Source organism: Stegodyphus dumicola, chromosome 7, assembly GCF_044657685.1.
Source record: "Stegodyphus dumicola isolate Sdum_Otavi_A_Nest chromosome 7, ASM4465768v1".
Lineage (NCBI taxonomy): Eukaryota > Metazoa > Arthropoda > Arachnida > Araneae > Eresidae > Stegodyphus > Stegodyphus dumicola.
This window is the reverse complement of record NC_140774.1, coordinates 152,788,486-152,811,532: the sequence shown is the minus strand read 5'-3', so window position 1 is coordinate 152,811,532 and position 23,047 is coordinate 152,788,486. Positions and strand designations below refer to the sequence as shown.

Below are 23,047 nucleotides of genomic sequence, written 5' to 3'. Positions count from 1 at the left end.
CAATTTTTTTTTTGTATTTAAGGGAAGAAAAGAAATGCTTTTGCATGGGCGTTTTCATGGGTTTCTCCATGTGTAACGTGTATACGAGCCAGTTTTCCGTTAGAAAGTCTTCCATGAAGACATTCCTCCTCTTAAGCAGATAGCCCTTGAGGCTTTGTCACAATCACATAAACCAGTCTTCTCTCAGCTATTAGAATAAATGACTTGACTTAGTGCCGATTTTACCTTAATAGCTTCATTTATTCTGTTAGCGGTTAAGGTAGTTCGAAATCACGAATCTACTGAACTATTGCTTCCAGGAAAACAATATTTAAACATTTTCTACGTTCTTAATTTTGAGAAAAATTGAGCTGTGTTTTCTGGACAATAATTTTAGTATGTGCACCTTTTAGATTATACATCTTTTTTGACATAGATGCAAAAGTTTTAGTACTAAACGCTGTTTAGTACTAAACCTCAGAAATGGATGTAAAGCAAATGAAGCAAAAAATGCAAATTTAGGATTTAGGTGTGGATTCGACGTTATCATCTCTATATTAGAACAAACAGATTTTGTATCCGTATCCGTACTTGTATGGCCGGGATATCGCGCAATACGCGACGTGTCCGTCTCAAGTAACAAAGCCCATTGGGCACATGACAATACAATATTACAGGATAATTAGTTAGGAGGATTAAGGTGAGTAAAAGGAGGTGACCATGAATCACAAAGCCGAAGGAGCAAAACCAGAAATGAAAATAACCATAGAACTGATTGTGCTTGTTTTTCGTTTGCTTTTATGTACTAAGCGACAGTGTAAAGCTTTAGGTAGGTAAATTTTTTCATTGGAGCTCTTCTCCGTAGCTTTCAAGGATGATCGGGCATTCACACCTAGGTCAGAGACTGCCATAATTATAAAAGCACAAGAAAAATATATTCGTTTTACGTTGTTTTATATGATATACAATTAAAGGAAAATAATTTGATAAAAATATGTTGCAAGATACATTTTGAGGTTATTATTTTTCATGCTTATTGAATTTTGGCATCTGATTAAGCGTAGCGAACCACACTGTGTTGTTGCTCTGTTTAGTCCGCGTCTTAATCTGACTATTTTGTCTGGAGAACTATTACGATGCTAATTTATCTTACAGGCCTATTTTCTTCACTTTTTTGGCTCAAATACCAGATTGTGCGAGTGTGAATCAAAAATGTAGGTGTTACGAACCTCTATACAAGTGTATCTAGGGAGGAAAAGGATATTTGTTTAAAGCAGTCAAGAATCCGCAAATTGTATCTAGGTAGGAGAAGGCTATTTAACGAAAGCAAGTAATGAATCCACCAGATTAATAAAATTAAACTGTGTAGCATGATGTTATCGACTTATAAATACTAGAATTTAGGAAAATTTGGTATCTTAAGTCTAAGCCCGAATTCTAAAAATATCTATGCCATCAATTTCTTCTTAAAGTAAATAACTAATTTTATTGATTGATTTGGTAGTAAATTGATACTTTGCATATTAGTAAGCATTTCTTTTAGTTTCGTAATGTAAAAAAAATAATTTTAATTAAAAATTTTCAAGTTAATGAAAGTGTTGCTTGGGGTAAAAAAAAAAAAAAAAACGGTTTGTTAAGTGAATACGAACTGGCGTAAAATTGTTCTAACTGTAGGAAATTATTATATTCGGGTTATCTTATCTAAAGAAAGGAGTATTTTTGTGGAAAATTAAGTTCCCTATTTCTTAAATTTTATGACGCCGTTTAAAATTCTCTTTCTTAATTTGCGTACCAAAATCGTTGTAATTAAATAACGAGGTACATTTTAGTACATTAGTAACAAAGTACATTTAGTTTCATAAATAATGCATTAATAGTATGTTGAATAGTTTAAATTTATTTTGTATCAAAATTTGTAGCAGCGTGTAATGCGAACGTGCCTATTTTCAGTGTATGTTAAATGTTAATAAACTGATTGCTTTTGTATCCTACGATTTTGTCGCTTAATTACATGCAATTTCCTCAAATTGTTTCAACGTGAAGCAGTTGCCAAATGTATTAATCAACTAAAAGTGGGTATCGATCCTCCCTCCACAAATAACAAAACAAATCGAGCTGATCGGAAAAGACAGTTTATTTGAAAAGATTGGTGGGAACTTGTCAAGTGAGGAAGTGATGTCTGGTCCGAGGGATTAAGAAAATGCTGGACTAATCCGAATTGCAAAAGTCTGATTTGAAAAACGCCTATCAAATCATTTGCCATTTGGCTAGGTTTTATTCTATGAATAAGAAATTTTGTTCACAAACTCCGATACTTCTGAAATGCGACATATTTAGAAATGGAAAGAAAGACCTACTTAATATAAGAAGATTTCTTTAACCGAAATATGTGATAAGCATTCTTATGAACACATAAATATACAAATAGTGCGTAATTTAATATCTTGTTAGAGAATGAAACGAAGAAAAACAAGACTTTTGAGATAAAAGTATTCTCAAAAGAATTTCTTAAATTATTGAAACTTTTAGAGGAATGAAGACATAATTAACTGGATATTAACAATGCGTTTATTGGAAGAAATAATAGTTGATTTTGAAAAGACATTCTTTGTTGAATGAAGAAGATTGTGCCTTCGTGGTACTGATATGATCAAGAAAAAAGCCTCCTCTCTGGAATTGGTACAAATAGGGCGCAGCCCCATTCACCTAATCGACAAGATTTTATGACAGAATTCTCTGGAATTCGTATCGTTTAAGATTGGATGAAAATTTTTGCATTACAAATGTTCAGAAGAATTTAAAGTATGCCCCACAAAGAAAGTCTGGAACATGCGTTGATTATTCGATTCTACACTTACTAAAGTTTAATGTTGTAAAGTTTAATGAATTTGAACTGCTGTTTTTCGTCAAAAGTCGATCAAGAAGAATTTACAATTGATTTTTCCTCGAGCATAGATGATTACATGTCTTTCCGCCTTACAGAATGTGACGTTTTAAGAACATGAATTGTTTCACGCCATTTTGTTTTTGCTGTTTAAAGACGTTCAGGATGCTTTTAAGAAATATTTGATCAAAAAAATCAATAATTGGTTCATATGTAATTTTCGTAGTCTTATCGCATTACGTGTGCCAATCTTTTTTTAAATATTGAAATGTGAAGTCGTATATCAATTAGATATTAGTAAACCGTTCATCTATGAAGTCATGCATTCATGATTTATTATGCTTTCTGGGGATGCGGAAATGAAACACGCCTAAGTTACCTCTTTTCGCATGGATTCATTTTAGAAGTATAAGCGAACTAAAAGCAGGTAAACAGCCATTGAAATAAGATTAATATTATTGCATGAAGCAACCCAAAAGTAAATAGTTAGGATCAAGAAATTCCTTTGTTCGTTGTCAAAGCCTGGAAAATACAGCTTAAAATAGGCATTGAATTAAAAATATCAGAAGCAAACCAGAAGTTGTTCCCATAGAAGGAAGGGCGGAAGGTAATCTTCGAAATGGAGATGAATGCAGAAAAAGTAAATAAATGCATTTGATAAAATAATAAATTTTGATGAATTCCAAACTTTGATGGAGCAGAAGACAGAGTAATGCATCCTGAAGAAAGTAATTTGTTAAGATTTTTTACACATTTCCTTCTTGAAGGTAATCGAGTTGGCTGCCACATGCCAGAGACGCGCAATAAATCTGATAGAATTCATTAAAAAAAAAAAAAAAAGGTTTCAGATTTTAAATTGCGTCCAAAGGGGCGTTTTATTAAACATCTTGTGTGTTACTTTTATATATGAAATACCATGTTTTTCGCACTGTCAACGTAAAATGCCAAAACGGAATTAATAGTCCTTCTGGGCAAATTGCCCATTTGAACTAATAAATCAATAATAGTAGTGGAAAAAACAAAGATGATATTGAAAAAAAAAAAAAGAGAGAGAGATCTTCATCTGTTAAAGGCTAAGTAGCAAGTTAATAAAATATCAGGAGGAAAATACGTTCATTTACGCAAATGATGCAAGTAATGCAGTTAATATAGTTTACCAGAAATCAAGTACTTGTTTGGAGAAAGATAATTTTTGGTATGTTTGTGAAATATTTTTGGTGTTTGAAACAAACGTCTTCATTATAATTTTACACAATACCTCTCTTGTTGTCACCACCTATGAAAGTAAACAGTGTTTCTGAGAACATAAACAAACAAGATTTGAATAATGATGTTACAGCAAAAGCTACTACAGTATAAAGTTCAAGTTTCGGTATCGTCGGAACTTCGGCGATTCTGGATTTCGGATATAGATCATAATTTAAATACAATAAGATGAGATTTAAAAATTATATAATGAAGGATATGAAATGGTTGTTTTTTAAACAATGAAGCATTTTTGACAGGAAAGAAAGTAAAATTTACAAAGGAAAGCTCAGTATTAACATTTAATATTGTTTTATGATTTATTTAAGCAATTTTTTTCTTTTTAAATATTAATAATTTTTTTTCAGTGTTCAGTTTCTTGATCATTTACAAACCTCATAATTGACGTGTGGTGGAATTCCTACCAAATATTCAGTGGAAATCTTTATTTTGACCAATCTCTATCATTTTCTTCGATCGGAGGCGATATTTTCTGGATTTAAAAACCATATTACGGATTTCGCTGACCATTAATTGGTTGATAATTGGGGCATTATTATTGCAATGAAGATTTAAGCTGTATCATCTTGATTTAGCGTTTCTTCTTTACATGTCTCATTAATCAGAAAATTCTGCGGTTATGCCGTGTTAAAACTATACAGTGCTTATTTTTTTTTGTGTGGAAGGGGGGGGGTTATTTCCCCGGCGTGAGTCGTCAACAGTTTGGCCAAAGAATCTCTAAGAATCTCTCGGTTTGGCCTAGCTTCTTTTCTGATGCAGCCATATGTTTCATTTGATTATAATTATGTAATTTATATTTCTTAACCGAAATTGAATTTTGCGATTTCGGGTTATTCAAGTTATTCATGTGGATATCCTATTAATTTAATAAAGATGTAGGATTTAAAATTTTAGCATTTGTTGATTGAGTTATTGGCATGGATGTGGAAGATTGAGTTATATCATCTTCATTTTGCATTTCTTCTTATATCCATTGATTAAAAAAAATATATATAAAAACCCAGTGATTCAGATTTGTGACTTCTTGCATGTTCTTACAGTTACACTGATTTAAAATGAACATTTTATATCTGAATTTCGCGCGAAAATTTCGATAACTATTGGCTAATTGATGGATGTACAGTTTAGAGGAAAGAGTAAACCGAAAACTATTTTTAACAAAGACTTTAATCTGGATTCCATAATTTTAATAATAAAAGACTAAACAAAATAATAAGTTATATCAAATCAGAAAAGTAAAGATGAGCGCAGTTTAACTAGCTGAGCTTAAAGCTTACTGAAATAATTTCCTTCTTGCTATGCTAGCTGAAGAAAACCAGTATGTGACAATGTAGTTATAGAAGAGTTGGTACCCATGACTCCGTTTGTGCAAAACTGTCTGTCTCTAATAAAGGCAGCATTCTGCAAGTTAGATAAGATGGAAAAGTGCCCTGCGCAACCATTCAAAGGCCGAAAATTGATTTGCTCATGGAGCCAGGAATAAAATATTTCCTACTGTAATGGATTCGTTAGCCGGCGTCTGTATAAAGGTGGAATAGCATGTAGGATGATTATGATGTTTCTCGGCAAAATAAATCTCAGCTAAATACGAGAAAATTAACGGGAATGTAGTTTTTTTTTGGGGGGGGGATATCACACTCTCCATTCTTACACTCATTTGAGGAAGGAGGCAAAATTTCTTATCCAAAAATGTGTTTTTTGGGAGGTTTATAGATCATTCCGATTATTATACATCTGGGTATGGACTTGTTGAATTGCATATATTCATACCTTTAATGCATAGAATTTTTTAGATATATATGTAGACTTTTGAAAGCATTACTGGACAGTGGAAAGAAGCTATGATAATCACAACATCCCAAAATGAAAAAAAAAAGGCTAGTGCAGTTGTAAAAACTGGAATGACTAGACAGGAGTTTATTGTTAAAAATTAATTGTTATAAGAAAGCCACCAAGACACTGATGTGTAGAATTGAAAAATTCTTCATTAAAGAAGATGTGCTCTCACATTTTATCTGTTTGACAAAAGTGTCGAAAACATTACTATGGCTAATTTTTGGAGAACAAGAAAATGTGGGAAGCAAATAATTCGTATCTGTAAATTGCATTTTAGTAAACATTGCAAATGGAGTGAGAAGATGTTGCATTTTATCTGGATTAGTATTCATTTTTATGTAGACTGAATAATGAGAAAAAATATATGGTAAAGCAAATCTCAAATGGAATTTCAGAATAATGTTGAACAACATGGCTTGTGATGATGACAGTTAATAACTGCAAAATTTGATGATACAGTCAAACACCATTATATCCTGTGCAACACTGATAACATGGGTAATTCACAACCTAAATTCAAATTTTTGAGAACTAAAACCTTATTGACTTAAACCAAAACCTTCCTGTTGGCAATCTTTCATATTGGATAAACGCACGCTTCGCTTGTATCTCTACTGCTGCTTAGATGCTATTTTGCTATGCTGTCTTCTCACTGTAATAATATAAAAAATGTGAATGTTTTTGAATAGGCACAGTTAGAGGGCCAAGTAAACTGTGGCTACAAATGTGAATGAAATAAAAATGTTGTTTAATCTGGCTCGAGTGCCAACTTTCCTAGTGAATAGCATTCCACACAATCAGAAGTCTTCCTCTTCAATTATGGATGTATGTTCTACACTATCAACATTTGCTCTGTCTTTTTGTCTTTTCATTACATATATATATGTAATCGAGTTTGAGGTGTAGGAAAATAAAGGTAAATATAATCAAATACTAGCTTATGTGTAAAAGGGAATTCTAATTATCTAGTCTAAGGAAATATTTCAATGCTGTTGCACATGAAACATGAGCCAGAACAACTTAAAGGTATACTAAAGTTAATAAGTAAATTCATCAAAACAAAAGTGAAAAGTACACCTGACAGAAGTACACCTGTACACTAGTGAAAAGTAGACAAAAGAAAAACATAGTATTAATCTCCCTTGTTTACAGTTTCAAACAGAATTTGTCAAGGGGAGAGTGTTTAAAACTTTAAACTTCGTCGATTAATGAGTTCCGAATACATGTCTTAACCATTTGCGACTTAACTGTTTTACACAAATTTCTGTAATAATAATTAATATTATAACAAGTCCCAAATCAATTCAGAGCTTCCCCTACATGCATTTGTACTCTAAGGAAACAAATATACACTTTAAACAATAATTAGTGGTAAATATACCTAAAAAAAAAAAAAAAAAAAAAAATTAAAATTTTATTCTGTCTGGCAGACATCCGATATCGTTTTGTGCATATCGGTTCAACTGCTTCTAGTTCAGTATCATGTTCAGTAAGGTCACTACATCCTGGTCATTCATTAGAAGAAATAATAGAGGAATACTTGTATATCAAATGCTTTAAATCTTTTTGTTGATCTTAAGGTATGAATTCAACTGGATGCCTTGCAACACTTCAACATTTCAGTGTCTGAGCTGTAATTGAGACTTGGTATTTCATCTTCGTAGTTGTTTAACCTGTATTCTAAACAAAGCAAGTTTATATTTTCTACTCATTGAAAATATAGATTCAGCATGTTAATGTGATACACCTGAGTCTTTTTTTATCTCGGGGGAACTTGACTACATACAGAGGGTGCTCACACATTTTTGTAACCATTTTGATTTTCTCCCTAAATTTAAATTTTAATTTAAAAATACAAACATGACTGGAATAAAATTGTAATAAGATTTAATTATCGTCTGCAGCATTAAAAATATTCTTTTCTTTAAAATGTCGCTTAAAAATAATTCATTGAAGGCTATATTTTTGCACGCTGTCCAAAAAGAAATACTCTCATTCAGTTATTAAAAAAGATGTGAAAAGCATGATTTTAATATTTCTACATTAAAGTAAGTGACATAAATAATTTGAATGGAAAGAAATGTAAGAGTTTACATCAGAAAACTCTGGAAAAAAGGCAAAAAATGCATACCAAACAAAGGTACGTACAAGCTCTTATTAAATCTAAAGTTGCATCTTATGTTTTAAAAGAAAACCAGCCCTCTCCCAAAGAGCTTTTGCAAAATCTTTAAATATCTCTGTGGGAACTGTGAACAAAATTATAAAATCTGTTTTAAAGAAAATCAAAACAAAACAAACAAAAAAACATGATATTCATCACCTAACACCAAAGCATGTTTCTCAGAGTAAGAATACATGGAGATTGCTGTATAAAAATTATTTGGCAGGTAAAAATTAGAAATATATAGTTACAATTGATGAGATTTAGATATACTTACCTGTTTGCTACCGAAAAAGAGGAGAAAGAGGCTTAATATGTTGGTTCATAGAAAACAAGAAAAGTTTTTCTAAAGGTAGGAAAGTTTTTCTAAAGGTTTTATGGTTATTACTGCATTCTCTTGTAACAGAAACCTTAAAATACGGAAAGTATACTATCAGAAATATGTTTTAACAGCTATTTTTAAAGAAGGAATTCCATCTCTTTTTTTAAACAATCTTTACTGTATTAAGTTCCATCAGGACAAGGCTTTAAGTCATACCTCTAAATCTACTATTCGATTTTTTGAAAAAATGAGATTCTTTTTAAATGCACCCTACCCAACTCCCCTGACATGTCTCCGGTGGATTGTTGGGCATTTGGACTTTTAAAATAAGTTTTTTATAAGCGGCATCCCAGAACAATAGATGGGTTCTGGAAGATTGTGAAGGAGGAGTGGAATTAAATTAACCTTGATGTTTTAAGAAAAGCTCTCTTATGTTGGAAATCAAGATGTAATATGATAGATTAACAAAAAAAAAAAAAAAAAAAAAAAAAATAAAAAAAAAAAATAAAAAAAATTCTAAGGTTTGTTTATATATAAATCTTTGCAAAATCATAACAAAAATGTGTGATTACCCTCTGTTTTTTGTTTAGCTGTTGAACTATTTTTTCCCTCTTAACTAGAAAGTTCCAGAACTATAATGTTTTTGTTTTGAGAAAGTAAATTTTATCAAGCTGTCATCGGTCCTGTGTGCTGAAATTCTTTATAAGCCCATACGAATATACTAATATTGTTACGGATTTTGTAGTTAGCTATTTTTGGTAGAATTGTAATTAAAATGTGCAATGCAGCGCACGGTAAGTTTTAAGAGAAAGCTACATCGGAAAAGTAAAAATACAGGAGCATGCACATTTAACATTTGATAAATAGATATCTCGTAATTGTACTTTTTTGTTTTTCTGAAACCTTAAGAAAATACTAGAATGTTCTCTTGCATGATTAAAAATTTTTTTGTTGTTGATTGCGGCGAGATCAGATTAGCTTTCTCTGCATTTTTTATTGAGTTCTATTTAACATTTTAGTAGTTTAAAATATAACTACTGTGTGATATTGCATGAATATCTGTGAGGGGGGAAAAAAAATTCTGCATTTTGTTTTGTTTCTTGTGATAAGAATACATTTTATTGAATTTTTATCGGATTTGTGCATTTAATTTATTACAAACTTGTGTGCATGCAACACTTTTTGGTGTCAGAAGTGGTGTTGGATATCAATCACGAGAGAATGGAAGAGCAGTTAAGGCTGAGAGCTTTTAATAAGTGAAGGTGGGCCAAGTAGAGATGAAAGCTGGGCAAGAAAAAATTGAAGCAGGACAAGAAAAGTTGAAAAGAGAAATTATCTGCATAATAGAAAATAAATTTGAGGCTATGGAAGACAGAATAGATGTGGTTGCAAACAAAGTTGGACAAATTGAAGAAAAAATTTCTTCTGTCAAAGAACAAATAGAAGAGAGAGTTTTGGCTGTCGAACAACAAATTGATTGCAGAGTTTTTTCTGTCAAAGAACAAACAAAAGAGGGAGTTTCTGTTGTGGAACGACGAATCAAAAGGAGTTTCTGCTGTCCAACAACAAATCAAACAACAAATTGATGACAGGGTTTCTTGGGTGACCAAAGAAGTTGATATCTTGAAGAAATTCCTAGCGACTGCAGGAAGCAATACAGGTGGCTTTAAATTTTTACCCATGCCTGCCTGTCCATCTCTGAAGCTATCCACATATGATAGGAAGACCTTCTGGCAAGTGTATAAGACACAATTTTCTATAGAAAAACCAAAGGCTAGATTTCGAAGCTTTATCCGACACGTTGGAGCTGCGCTTTGGTGAGAAATGTTTAAAAGACTACAGTAGGCTTCAATTAAAACTCCATCTACAGAAGCCCACGGAAACACTCCAGGAGGTTGCCATGCATATTCAAAGGCTATCTCACCTCACCTTTTCGGAGTGCCCGACAGAAACAAGGGAAATCCTGCCCCTGCAGTACTTTATCAATGGCATCTGGGATCCTGAAATACAGAAAACTCTGCGAATGGGTGATGTCATGTAAAAAATGTAAAAAAAATCTCCTTATTGTACGCCATGAAATTCGAGGCAGCCTAGCTAGCAACCCGAACAGCTCTGACTGGGTAGCAAACTCATAGAGATTGCACCCCAGTCAGAGCTGTTCAAGTCCATGAGCCAGTGGATGACTTGATGGCTTGTTTAGATGATTTATCCAGACAAGTCAATGCTGTGATATGGAATAGCATGAGAAAAAACTGCCTCTAAAGTGTTGGCAATGTGGTACTGAAGACCGCATACGACGGCATTGCAGAACACACCAATAAAATAAAAAAACGGAAAATAAAATGGATGATTTGAATAAGTCAATGCCTTGAAACAAAAAACGAGTGACAAGAAACCGACTCTAAAGTGCTGGAACTGCGGTGTTGAAGGCCACGTACGAAGGAACTGCAGAACACTCCAGAGCATGGAAAATAAGACAGACGAGTTAAACAGACAATTACACTCATGTGCATAAGTTAAGGATAATGCAAAATCAGGCAAAGGAAGAGTTAGAAGCAAAACAAATTTGACTTATTTGTAAAGCTTATTTATTAAACAAAAGGTGAAGAGCAAAAAAAAGATGCTATATGTTTGATATTATTAAAAAAATTAGCGATTTTTTTCACCCTGGAACAAATTACAAAAAAAAAAAAAAAAAAAAAAAAAAAAAAAAATTTCCATGGTTGGTATCATTGTTAATATATTGTATGTCTCCCAGACGATGCAATACAGTCCATACAACGCCTAGGCATGCTGAGTATCAAATTATCGATCTGATCTGGGAGGATATTACACCACTCAAAAAAAGCAATGCTCTCCGAAGTTCCAGTAGACATGTAGGAAGAGGTTGACGGGCTGCAACTTGTTGGCCAAGCATGTCCCACACGTGCTCTACTGGATTCAAGTCCTGTGAGAATGCTGGCCAGTCCATACGGGTGATATCCTCCGATTGAAGGCATTCGCTTACGATGTTTGCACGGTGAGGATGGGCATTGTCATCCATAAACACAAATTGTGCGCCCATGGCGCCCCGAAACAAATGTACACGTTGTTCCAGAATGACGGCCCGATAGATTTGGCTTGTCATAGTTCCAATTTGAACATGCAGGTCAATTCTGGAACCCAGAATAGTTCCACCCCAAATGAGCACTCCTGCACCACTGTAATGGTGTCGTTCAATGATGTTTTCTTTGTGGTAACGGGTACCTGGAGCTCTCCATATGAAAGTCCGGCGAGAATCAGACTGTAAGCTAAACCTGGACTCGTCGGAAAACATCACATAAGCCCACTGTTGCTGTGTCCACAATGCATGCTCTCTACTCCAGGCTAACCACAGGCGACAGCAAGTTGCAGTAAGTGGAACGCATCTGACAGGTCTACGAGCATATAAACCAATCTGCCCTAAGCGTCTGTACATGGTCTGCCTTGAAATTGTCATACCAGTGGCTGCAGAGAGCTGACGAGACAAGTCTGAGGCTGTGCTCCGCCTGTTTCTTTTGGCAGTAACTGCCAAATACCGGTCCTCATTTGGCGTTGTAGCTCTGGGGCGACCTGTGCTACAACGTCTACTCACATTACCATCATCTTGGAATCGTTGCCAAAGCCTGGAGATGACAATCTGGGCAGTTTCAAGTTTGTCTGATACTTCCAGTTGGGTACGCCCACATTCCAGACGGCCGATAATTCTGCCATGTATAAAATCATCCAAATGCGTCCTTTGTGTCATAACTATTCGGTTATTGCACTGAAATGGTTATAAAGCCAAAGCCCCTGCGAACAATTTTACTTCTTTGCTTGTATTCCTTATATATCACTCTCTTACACCCTCGTCATTGTGACGTACCATCGGTGTCATCTGGTTACTTTCTGAAATTTGCATATGATTCTTGAAGATGTGTGTAGTGATTTTACAGGTGATATATTTATTTTAGAGTTTGATTTCTGCATGACTCTGAATTATCCTTAATTTATGGACATGAGTGTAAATGCCATGAGGCGAAAAAGGAGTGACAAGAATCCGAAGTGCTGGAACTGCGGAGCCAAAGGACATGTACGGAGGAACTACAGAACACCCCAGAGTATGAAAAATAAGACCGCTTCCCAGCAACAGCGCAGGAAACAAATTAATGATCATACCGCGGAGCAGAGTTTGAGTGATAGTGAAAGATCCCAGTTTAAAGCGTTTCAGATTTCTGCAGTGAGTGGCGGCTGTAATGGGCTTTTCATCATGGGACATATCAGTGGAATTCCTTGTAATAATAACTAATGATACAGGGGCTAATGCTACCATCAATCAAAATGATGTGGCTCAACAATAGAAAAGCAGCTCATCTATCCAGAAAATTATAGCTCAAGATGATATCACAATACCCACATGAAGAGTTTTTACTTCCTGCACCTATAGGTCGAAAATAGAAATTTCCACTACGGCATCATAGAATATCCCAAGAACTGTAGCAGCCCAAAAGGAGTGCTAGTAGCCTCAGCAGTCGTCGACATATTGCGAATTGTTATCCTGGTGAGGGTTGCCAGCATAACTGAAAAAGCGAGATTCATTAAGAAAGGTGAAGTGGTTGCAGCATGTAGTACAGTGACCAGCGTTAAATAAACATTGACACTTCAGAGTCCATGTCTTCAGAAAGCAATACATGGGAGTTATTGCAGAATGCACAATTAAACGATGAAGAGAGGAATGCTACCGAACGTGTCTTTCAAGATCTTCAAGATTTTTTCTCCTGCTCGTCTTCTGACGTGAGTTGAATCAGTTTAATGCGACACAGAATAGATTCCGGTGATCATCCACCAATCAAGCAACATCCAAGACATCTACTGATAGCTACACAGGAAGGGGAGATGTCATCGAGCCTTCAGCAAGTCCATGGACATTTCCCAGTCCTTGTAAGAAAGAAAGACAACTCAACAAGATTTTGCGTCGACTATTGCCAATTGAATGAAGTTACGAAGAAAGATAGCTACCCTCTTCCTAGAATTGTCAACATTCTGGACACTATTTCTCAAAGCAAGTGGCTTTCAATGCCTGATTTAAGGAGTGAGTATTGGAAGTGGAGATTCATCTTGATGACAGAGAAAAGACAGCATTTACTACCAGGCAAGGACTTTGGCATTTCAAGGTGATGTTGCTTGGACTATGTAATGCGCCGGCAACATTCGAACGAGTTCCTTGTAATAATAACCAACTAACTCTACTTGAGAAACTAAAGCAAGCCAATCTAAAGTTGAGTCCCGCTAAATGCAAGTTATTGAGACAGGAAGTGACTTACAGAGGACACGTCGTATCTGCTGAAGGTGTGTGCATGAATCGGCTGTCAAAGACTGGAAAGGCCCTAAAAATGTCCATCAGCTGAGAAGCTTTCTAGAGCTTTGCACCTACTATAGGAGATTCGTGAAGGACTTTTCTTGCATCGCAAGACCCCCTTCACAAACTGACAGAAAGCAAGCAAAAGTTCTTGTGGACAAAAGTGTGTGAGGGTGCATTTAAGAATCTGAAGGAAGCTTTAACATTTGCTCCAATCCTGACGTATCCTTAGCTTGACAGACCATTTATTTTCGACACGGACATGAGCAATGTCAGTGCTGTTTTGTCCCAAGAAATAAACGACCAAGACCGTGTAGTGGCTTGCTGGAGCAAGTGCCCATCCAAACCGGAGGATAATTACTGTGTCAGCAGGAAAGAGTTGTTCACCATAGTCAAAGCCATAGAACCTTTCTATCACTACGGCAGAAAATTCCTGCTCCACACGGATCATGCCTCATTGGCCTAGCTTTTAAATTTCAAGAATCTTGAGAGTCAAATAGCTAGATGGATACAGTGACTCTAGGAATATGACATCACTATCCGTCATTGGAAGGGATCATCACAAGGGAATGCTTTGTCTAGAAGACCTTGACCAGAAAGCTGCCGTTGTTGTTCCAGGGTGGAAGCGAAATATGAGTTGCTGAGTCTGGTCGCACAACAAATTGCAACATCAAGAACAGCTGATCGAGACCCATGGAGTGAAAAAGAAGTCAGGAAAGACCAGCTGGAAGACGGCGACATTAAACCCATAATTGAATTGATGGAGTCTTCAAACAGAAAAGCTATCTAGTGGGACATTTCAATCTATAGTCCTATGACAAAACAATATTTATTAGGTTCTCTGTGACTCGCTCCACATTTGAAATGGTGTCTTATACCGGAAATGTGAATCAGACGATGGAAGGGCGTTCCGATGGCAGCTGATACTTCCAAGATCCTTAATCCCAAATGTCCTTAAAGAAATACATAACAGCCTTACACAAGGTCACTTCGGAATCATGAAGACCTTGCAGATTCGTGAGCGCTTCTACTGGAGTAATGTAAACGGTGACGTGCAAAAGTTTTGTCGACCTTGCGATGCTGTCGCCTATAAGAAAGGACCAAAGAAACGCAGCCGAGGCAAGTTGCAACATTACAATGTAAGAGCACCTTTTGAGCATATCACCTTTGACATCTTGGGACCTCTGCCATGAACTGTTGATGGCAACAAATATATCCTCATTGTCATTGATTACTTCACTAAGTGGCCTGAAGCATATTCTATTCATGATCAAGAGGCTGTCACAGTAGCAGAGGTAAGGATACAGCACTGGATTTCCAGGTTCAGAGTGCCTGTTTAGTTACATTCTGATCAGGGAAGAAATTTCACCTCGGCTGTAATCAAAGAACTCTGCAAGGTACTCGTCGTTGACAAAACCCAAATGACACATTTACATCGCCAGTCGGATGGCATGTTAGAGAGGTTTAATCGAACCATCCTTAATAACCTCTCATTAAGAAAAAAATTTCAGCATTTTGTTTTATTTCTTGTGAGAAGAATAAATTTTATTGACTTTTTATCGGACTTGTGCATTCAATTTATTATGAACCCGTACGCACACAAGAATACAATAAATTTTTATATGGCAGAAATAATTTGAACAAACCTTCAAATTTTTTTTTAAAGCAGACTCATTATTTGTGTTTTGTAGCTAGCATTTAATTTTTTTAAACTAAAATTGCAATTTTTTTTTATTGTGCAAGATATGTTTCTTATGTATTAAATTTCATGTAGTGTAACATGCATTGTTTACTTACCATAAAGCAGAATATGTTTTATATATCGAATCTTGTATGTATAGTAGAAGTGTGACCAATAGTTTTTTTTTTTTTATTATTATTTCAGCATTTGTGGTGTGTTTTCAATCCTGTGCAATTGATTTTTTTTTCTTTGTACATACAGTATTAGAAATTGACAGTTTCTTAAATGTTATGTCAGTTAACAGAGGCAGTCCCATGTCTATGGGCTTAGGTTTGAATACTGGGCAAAGCAGACTCATTCTTCTTATGTATATGCATACTGAAGGCAAAATTTGTAAATCTGAATGGCCTGTTAAAAGATGATGTTAAAGGAATAAGTTTATGTAAGCATTAGCAAACATTCCCGTGGGTACCTCTAAAAGTAAAAATAATTTGATCGAGCCAGCATAGGTATCCATGGCTTCTGACAGATGACCAGCAATCTTTATTCTTCCATCCTTGGTTGCTGAGAATAACGATAATATTTTGCAGGAAAATGCGGTTGCTTTTGAAGTCCTTGTTAACAACCGTATATTCTTTCTTAATCTCGGAAGTTGTTCTAATCTAGCTTGAAATTATACGTGGGGATAAAGTTATAACTGAAGGGAAAAAAATATTTTTGCAAATGTTATTATTACATAGTTCTTATTTATTCATTGCTCCCTCTTTCCTTTTTAGACCTGTTTTTGCTGATGAGAAAGCAATGCCAGGTTCTGTGAATCCACCTGAAGAGAGGATGGATGTTGATCCTTGTGAGTACTTCTTAAATTCAGATTATATGAAATTTTTCAAGTGGCAAACATTTCACATGTCAAAGATTATCACTCAAGTTTCATATGTTTCAAAGATGAAAACATTCTGATCGAAATACTTTTAATTTGCTTAATGGATATCAGAACAAACCTAGTGATTTAATTTTTTATTTGTACAAATTAAGCTTTACTTTATAACGTCCTGACTGTAGAAATGATGCTAATTTTATGAGTAGCTTTATGAAAGGTTTTACATCACTTAACTTTACAAAAGACTTAAATTATTGTAGTTTTAGTTACTGAAAGGAATTTAGAGATTTAACGTATATTCTTGAAAGTACAAGTACATTTAGTGAAATTTTGAATATTTGTAAAGAATTATATAATGAAAGAATGCATCAGTTTAAGCAGTTAAGCATGTTGCACTATTAAAGTTCAAACCTTTTGCACCAGCTAAGCAAATGTCAGATCTTGACTGTTAATGCTGGTATATAGGTAGACATAGAAAATGTTGGTATAGTGAACTGATGGTTGCAGAATGATGAAGTGCTAAGTAGGATTTATATTTTCTGTCTTACACTTCAGCCTCCTCTATCTGCTGCTACTGAATTTCTGATGACTCATCTTATTACACCTCTGGTATTGTAGCTGTCTTTCATTTTTATAATATGCATGCCATCTTTTTGATTTTGAAAGATGAAACTTCACTTTACGCATGTAAGTTTTCTAGATATGTAAGGAAGTTTAAAACTTTTTATGTAAACTAATGTAATTTCTTCTCTTTATACCAGACTTATAGTAGGTTTTATGAAAAGTTTATATTTTTGTAATGCCAGTAAGCTATGTTTCAGAGTTTATGAAGTTAATGAAATAGATCAGTGCTGTGTTGACAGACAGTGCCAATGCAAAGTGCCAGCAGCAATGACAGTTATTTTACTATTTAGGAAGAGGAAAACTTGCTGGCCTGGGGTGCCATCAAGTTTACCTCTCCCTAAATGGTAAAATTAATAATTAAAATTTTTTCGCAATCTAATGTTTTTAACACTTTTCTGTTTTAAGAGTCATTTGGATTCAGCTTCTGACACCCTAGCCTAAACTGTGGTATTTCTTATAGCTGTTTTTCAGATACTGACCTTACTTAAAAAAATACTTTTTGATGGCAGCACCAAACTGATATTGAGCTAGAATCAGTATTTTGTTGTTTGTTTGTGAGATTGTTCTTCTGTTTTGTTTTTTTGCCATTTATGATGATGTATCGTAGTGTTTTTTTATTTGTTTTCTATTTATGGTTCAAATTTTCATTTTTCCTATTCATAATATTGAGAAAAGTATTCCAAATAGTTATCCAGCTATAAAAATGGGGAGGGGGGATCTTAAATAAGAAGCAGCACTCAAGAAACTCCCAAAGTTGTCAAATTTTTTAAGTCTGAAGTCAGACAGTAGGAATAATGGAAGCTTAACTTCTTCAGCTACATATACTCAGAGTATTATCTAATGATTGTGAAGTAAAGCAATTAAAAAGATCACATTTAACCTGCATACCAGCTTTGTCAGCTCTGGGTTTGGTAATAATGTCACAGTCATAGCCAAGAGTACTGAGAATGTTGAAAAAAACTTGGAAAAGTCAACCAAAATAGATGTCGATTATAATGATTCGGGTGAATTATCAATGCATGAAAATGATCATATCATTATGAATGAGCCTCATCTTATTAATAAACAGTACAGTTTTCCAAAAAAGGCACTTAAATGTAGTTGCTTTGTGACAGTGATAAGAAAATAAACAGTAGTGGTCAAACAACTTTTTAGAAGGTGGTCTTATTCAATCAGAGAGCAGCAATAAAATTTATTCCTTTTGTAGGAGAATTTTTTATTTCCACATTAAGTCAGTGTTAGGAAAATTTGGAATTAATACCTGGAAGCATGCTTATGTAAGGAACAAGAGTATTGGTGTAAGGTTTTAGAACATGTAATGAATATTACTGAGTATTACCCTGAATGTAATTTGGCTTTCAGAGAAACTCCAGATACATTATTTGCAGTTTTGAGTGAAGTCCAGTAAAAATATATGTAATTTAATAGCCCATATTAGGAAGTCACATGGAGCCTGCTTCAGATTTTTTGCTGCTTTTGCTTTCAAGCTACAAGACATAATCTTTTCGTTTATATAGTGTACTTTTGTAAATATATTCAAACAAAGGTAAAACTGATCTGTTTGTATGACTATAAATCACATCTTGATGCTTTGCAAGTTAAGGGCTGTTCACACTGTTGTTTAATCTGAGCTAACAGAGACATCTTACATAACTGACCAATTTCTCAAATGAGTTTTTCCTCATGTGAAATGAGTTGAAAAATCTTAACTGCACGTATCATGGAGCTAGTCAACACATGGAACTGACTCCATTAGTTCACAAAAACCTCAGTGTGAATGGCTCTTTAGAGACTGGCAGCAACTGAATTTAAATTTTGCATTTATTTTTTCTTGCAAAGAGAATATATGCAAAGAGAAAAAATATTAGTAACTGAAGAGTTATGAAGGTATAAGTAGCTTTAGAAGTATTTTTACTTATGACTGAATAAAAATTCTTTTTGAATAAAGATTTTGAAAAATTAAATGTAGTTTTCATGTAAGTAATACAAAGAAAAAAATCTGATGTGTACACCACATGACTTCCTTGTATGGAATATTAAATTATAGGCATATTTTCTCTCATTTCATTTAAACTTATTGGATTGAATTAAATCTACTTCGCAGACAGCACATAAACCACAATAGAATACATGCATTCTTTAAAATTCACTCTATTTGTTTACCATAGCGACACTCTGGCGCTAGGTTCACTTAACATTATTTATATTTTGTTCATATGATAACACAGAATGCACAAAATTTATATCATTTAAAGAATTATCTTATCGTTGCCACATGTTCTATTCAAATACTATAATAAAGCTAGAATGATGTATAAAAGAAATTAAGCAAACAAAACAAAACAGAAACAGTTTTTCACAGATGATTTAGTATTTCTCATTCAATTAATTCAGTTCTCACTTCGCGACAAGGCAAAAATACATAAAAACTCAAAATATCTGTATTAAAAATTACAAAGTAAATTTTAAACACTTATTTTCTTGAAAAAATTCCACAAAGGATTAAACATGATTTAATTTGCTATAATAAATGAATGCGTTTATCTTTGTTGTTACGAAGCTTAGTCTCTCTAGATTGGCAACAAATCTACTATTGTGCTGTTTCAAATGTAAACAAATATGTCCGCCATGTTATTCAAAACTTAACCACACTTAAACAGCTTTTACGAAAGATTTACGAAAGCTTCCAGATTGCTTCCAGATTTACGAAAGGCATAAAAACTGTAACCGGAAGATAAGAACAACATAATTCAACCATTTTTAAAGCAAAAAATGTACAATTTACAAACATATAGGAGTAAAGAAACTGAGATCACTGAGCCAAGTACGTTTGGTGCAGCCATTTGCATCCAAAATACGAGGTGCACTACATGTTATAGCAATCCTATATACAAAATTTGAACTTGCTAAGGCTACTCGTTTTCGAGTTATGCGAGATAACGTACGTATGTACAGACGCCACGAGAAATTTTCTTAAGAATTCATTTTAAAGCAGTTTTATAATTTTTTGGAGGAAAAGTGTCTTTTATTCTGTCCTTACGTACAGATATCACGTAAAAAAACGTTAAATTTCATTCGATAATGGTCAAAATGGATATTTTCATTGAAATATGCTGCCTGAAACTTTTCGTGATTACAATACTTCCTTTTTACTTCGTACAAGGAAGTAAAAATACTAGAATGCCAGATCTATTTTTCTTCTACCAACAAATCTAGTGAAAATCTGAATTTTAGGGATCGTGCATAAGAAAATCATTCTCGGAACCATGTTCTTAACCAGGATTATCAGAATGTTTAAATGCAGGTTATGATTTTATGTTTAATTGTAGACAAAAACAAATTTGAAAAAGTACTTTAAATGGTAATAATATAAGGTCCGGCTATTAATTTCCAGAACTCGTGGAATAACTTGGAAGAAAAAAAAGTTAAACACATAGCTATTTAATATGATTCAAAGTAATCCCTATCAGCCATAATGCACATCTGTGCTTGGCTGTACCAATTTCGGAAGGATGTTTTAAAGTCCTCTTTTGGAATGCTCTTTAATAGTGATGTTAGAGTTTTCTTGATGGCTTCGACATCCTGAAATCTTGTTCCCTTCAGCGAATTTTCAGCTTAGGAAACAGGAAAAAGTCTGCGGGTGCTAGGTGTGGAGAGTACGGTGGATGCTGCATTTCAACGACACCATGCTGATCTAAGAATCGCCTCACAGGCAACGCAATGTGTGGGTGGCATTGTCACGTAGCAGCATCCAACTCCTATTTTGTTGAAAATGTGGCCTCACTCTATGAATTTGTTTTTGAAGTCGGTCAAGAACTTCTGAGGTGAACTGTCTATTGATAGTCATGTTAGGAGGAAGAAATTCATGACGAATGAGTCCATTGCAATCGGAGAAAGTGATTAACATGACCTTGATTTTGGATTTTTCAAATCGAAATTTTTTCTGCCTTGGTGAACTTGGAGCCCGCCATTCGAAGCTTTGACGCTTGGTTTCAGGGTCATATTGATAACAGCAAGACTCTCCGCCCTTGACTATGCTATCCAGGAATGCAGGGTCAGCATCAGCGTTGTCGATAAGTTCGCCACATGCTTCCAGTCTCAGTTGCTTTTATTCGTCCCTTAAATGGTGAGGAACGAATCTGGAACAAATCTTGCGTTTGCCTAGGTCTTGCGTCAAAATTCGTCGAACCGTCTCTTTATCCATGCTGAATTCATTGGCGAGTACTCGAATAGTCAATCGACGATCACATTCACCATATCACAAACTTTTTTTATTGCTTTCGGTGTGCGTACGGACTTCGGCCGACCTGTGTGTGGATCATCTTTGACGCTTTCGCGTCCGTCCCAAAAGCGTTTAAACCATTCAACAGTTCTTGAGAGGGATAATGCTTCCTCCCCGTAAACTTGTTTTAACATTTCGTAGGTTTTCACAGCTGTCTTGCCCAATTTGAAACAAAATTTAATGTTAATTCTTTGCTCCATTTTCGCTTCGACAATAGGAATTTAAGAGCTACGTTTTAATACGCCTTTTCACGAGGACCACTTACTTCAGAATGGCACCGATTGCACTGCACATGCGCAAGAAAACGCTCTTCAATATGCAGTCATTAGCGCCATCTTCTGACTTTTCGATCTCCTACAGTTATGCCAGTCCTGGAAATTAATAGCCGGACCTTGTATAAAGATATTACAAACTTGAATTTTGACAAAAGTGCTGGAAAACCGCAAGTTAGTATAATGGGTAAGAATTCTGAACATTAGTAGTTCAACTTGGTTTTAAATTCTGGTAAACGAACTGGCTGTATGGATGTTTTTATGTGTTTTTATGGTTTTCTCCATGAATTACCCCCTAGAACTGTTCTTTAGCATGGTAGCAGGTAGCTCTTACCTCCTTTGTCATATTCCTTATCTAAGGACTGGCTTATTTACACATAAGCTTGTGCATATTCGAGGTTTTAATTTTTACAAAACAATAAAACCTTGAGTATATTCAGGCACCATCACTGTTGAATGATACAAATTTTAAAATCTCAAAAGAATAGTTTGGCCATGTTTCTGATATTTTTCACCACTTTTGCTAGATTGTAATGCCCAGATTGGAGTCGAGAATACAACATATTGCACATTCTGGAGGGAAAATTTTGCAAGTGAAGTTTCTATTGTATCAGTTGTTGGCAGGATCTTGATATTAGAAAGAATCAGATGGCTATTGAAATGCTATTTTTGAAGTAATCGTATATTAAGGGGTTAAACAAACGTGTAGTACTGGAATGTTTTCCGAATGAATGGATGGATGATGAAGATGAATTAGGAAGCTGAAGCTGAATAATAATTTTTGGAATATACTAAAGAGTTGATATGTTATTGTTATTTCAGGAATTATATTTTGAAAGAAAAACAATGATAGAAGTTGTTCCCCCCCCCCCCCAATTTTTTAGTCCAATGGGGCTTTGTCCCTGAAGGACTATTGTTTTCGTTTTGCGATTTTGCGTCAGACTCATAAACGTCGGTTCACTTTTCAAACTGTTGCCACAAATTGTTAGAGTCCTGCATTATATTTGAAGAAATTAAATAATGAAAAATCTGCATAAATGATTGTCTATTTCTCGCATTGTGATAAAACAATGGTACATAGAGCCATCGAATTTTGAATGACGAAATCCTACTGCGAATATGGGCATCTGAAATCCCAAATTTGGAATTTGTTTTATTATAGATTTTATATTTTGTAAAACTTTAACGAATTTTTGATTTACAAAGTCAATGCTTTAAAAGCGAGAAATGGCAACATTATATAGAAAAAAAATACTTTTATCTCCAGCTCGCGAGACTGTGTATATCGGAAATTCTAATATGCTTAATTTAACATTATTTTGCGATATTGCTCTTGAACTGAATTTTATGGTTTAAGTGCAAAGAACATGATATTTAATAAATAAAGGTAACACTCAAAACGTTAAAAAAAAACGCCCCTTTGGACGTAATTTAAAATCTGAAACATTTCAGTTTTTTTTTTTTTTTTTTTTTTTTTTTTTAAGTTTTAAAGGTTATCTTTTCT

General features: G+C 34.5%; 1 protein-coding gene across 9 annotated transcripts in view; it reads left to right on the top strand.

The window, feature by feature from the left end:
* egg (SET domain bifurcated histone lysine methyltransferase eggless) overlaps nucleotides 1-23,047 on the top strand; it is a 318,317-nt gene that overhangs the window by 126,362 nt on the left and 168,908 nt on the right. For 8 of the 9 annotated variants that reach the window (XM_085820924.1, XM_085820920.1, XM_085820919.1 and 5 more), the window contains exon 2: nucleotides 16,262-16,335. The exons of the other annotated variant lie outside the window; for it this stretch is intronic. In XM_085820924.1, the coding sequence (XP_085677050.1) occupies nucleotides 16,287-16,335 (49 nt within the window). In that variant the 5' untranslated portion in view covers nucleotides 16,262-16,286. The remainder of the gene's footprint in view (nucleotides 1-16,261; nucleotides 16,336-23,047) is intronic. 9 annotated transcript variants of the gene reach the window in all.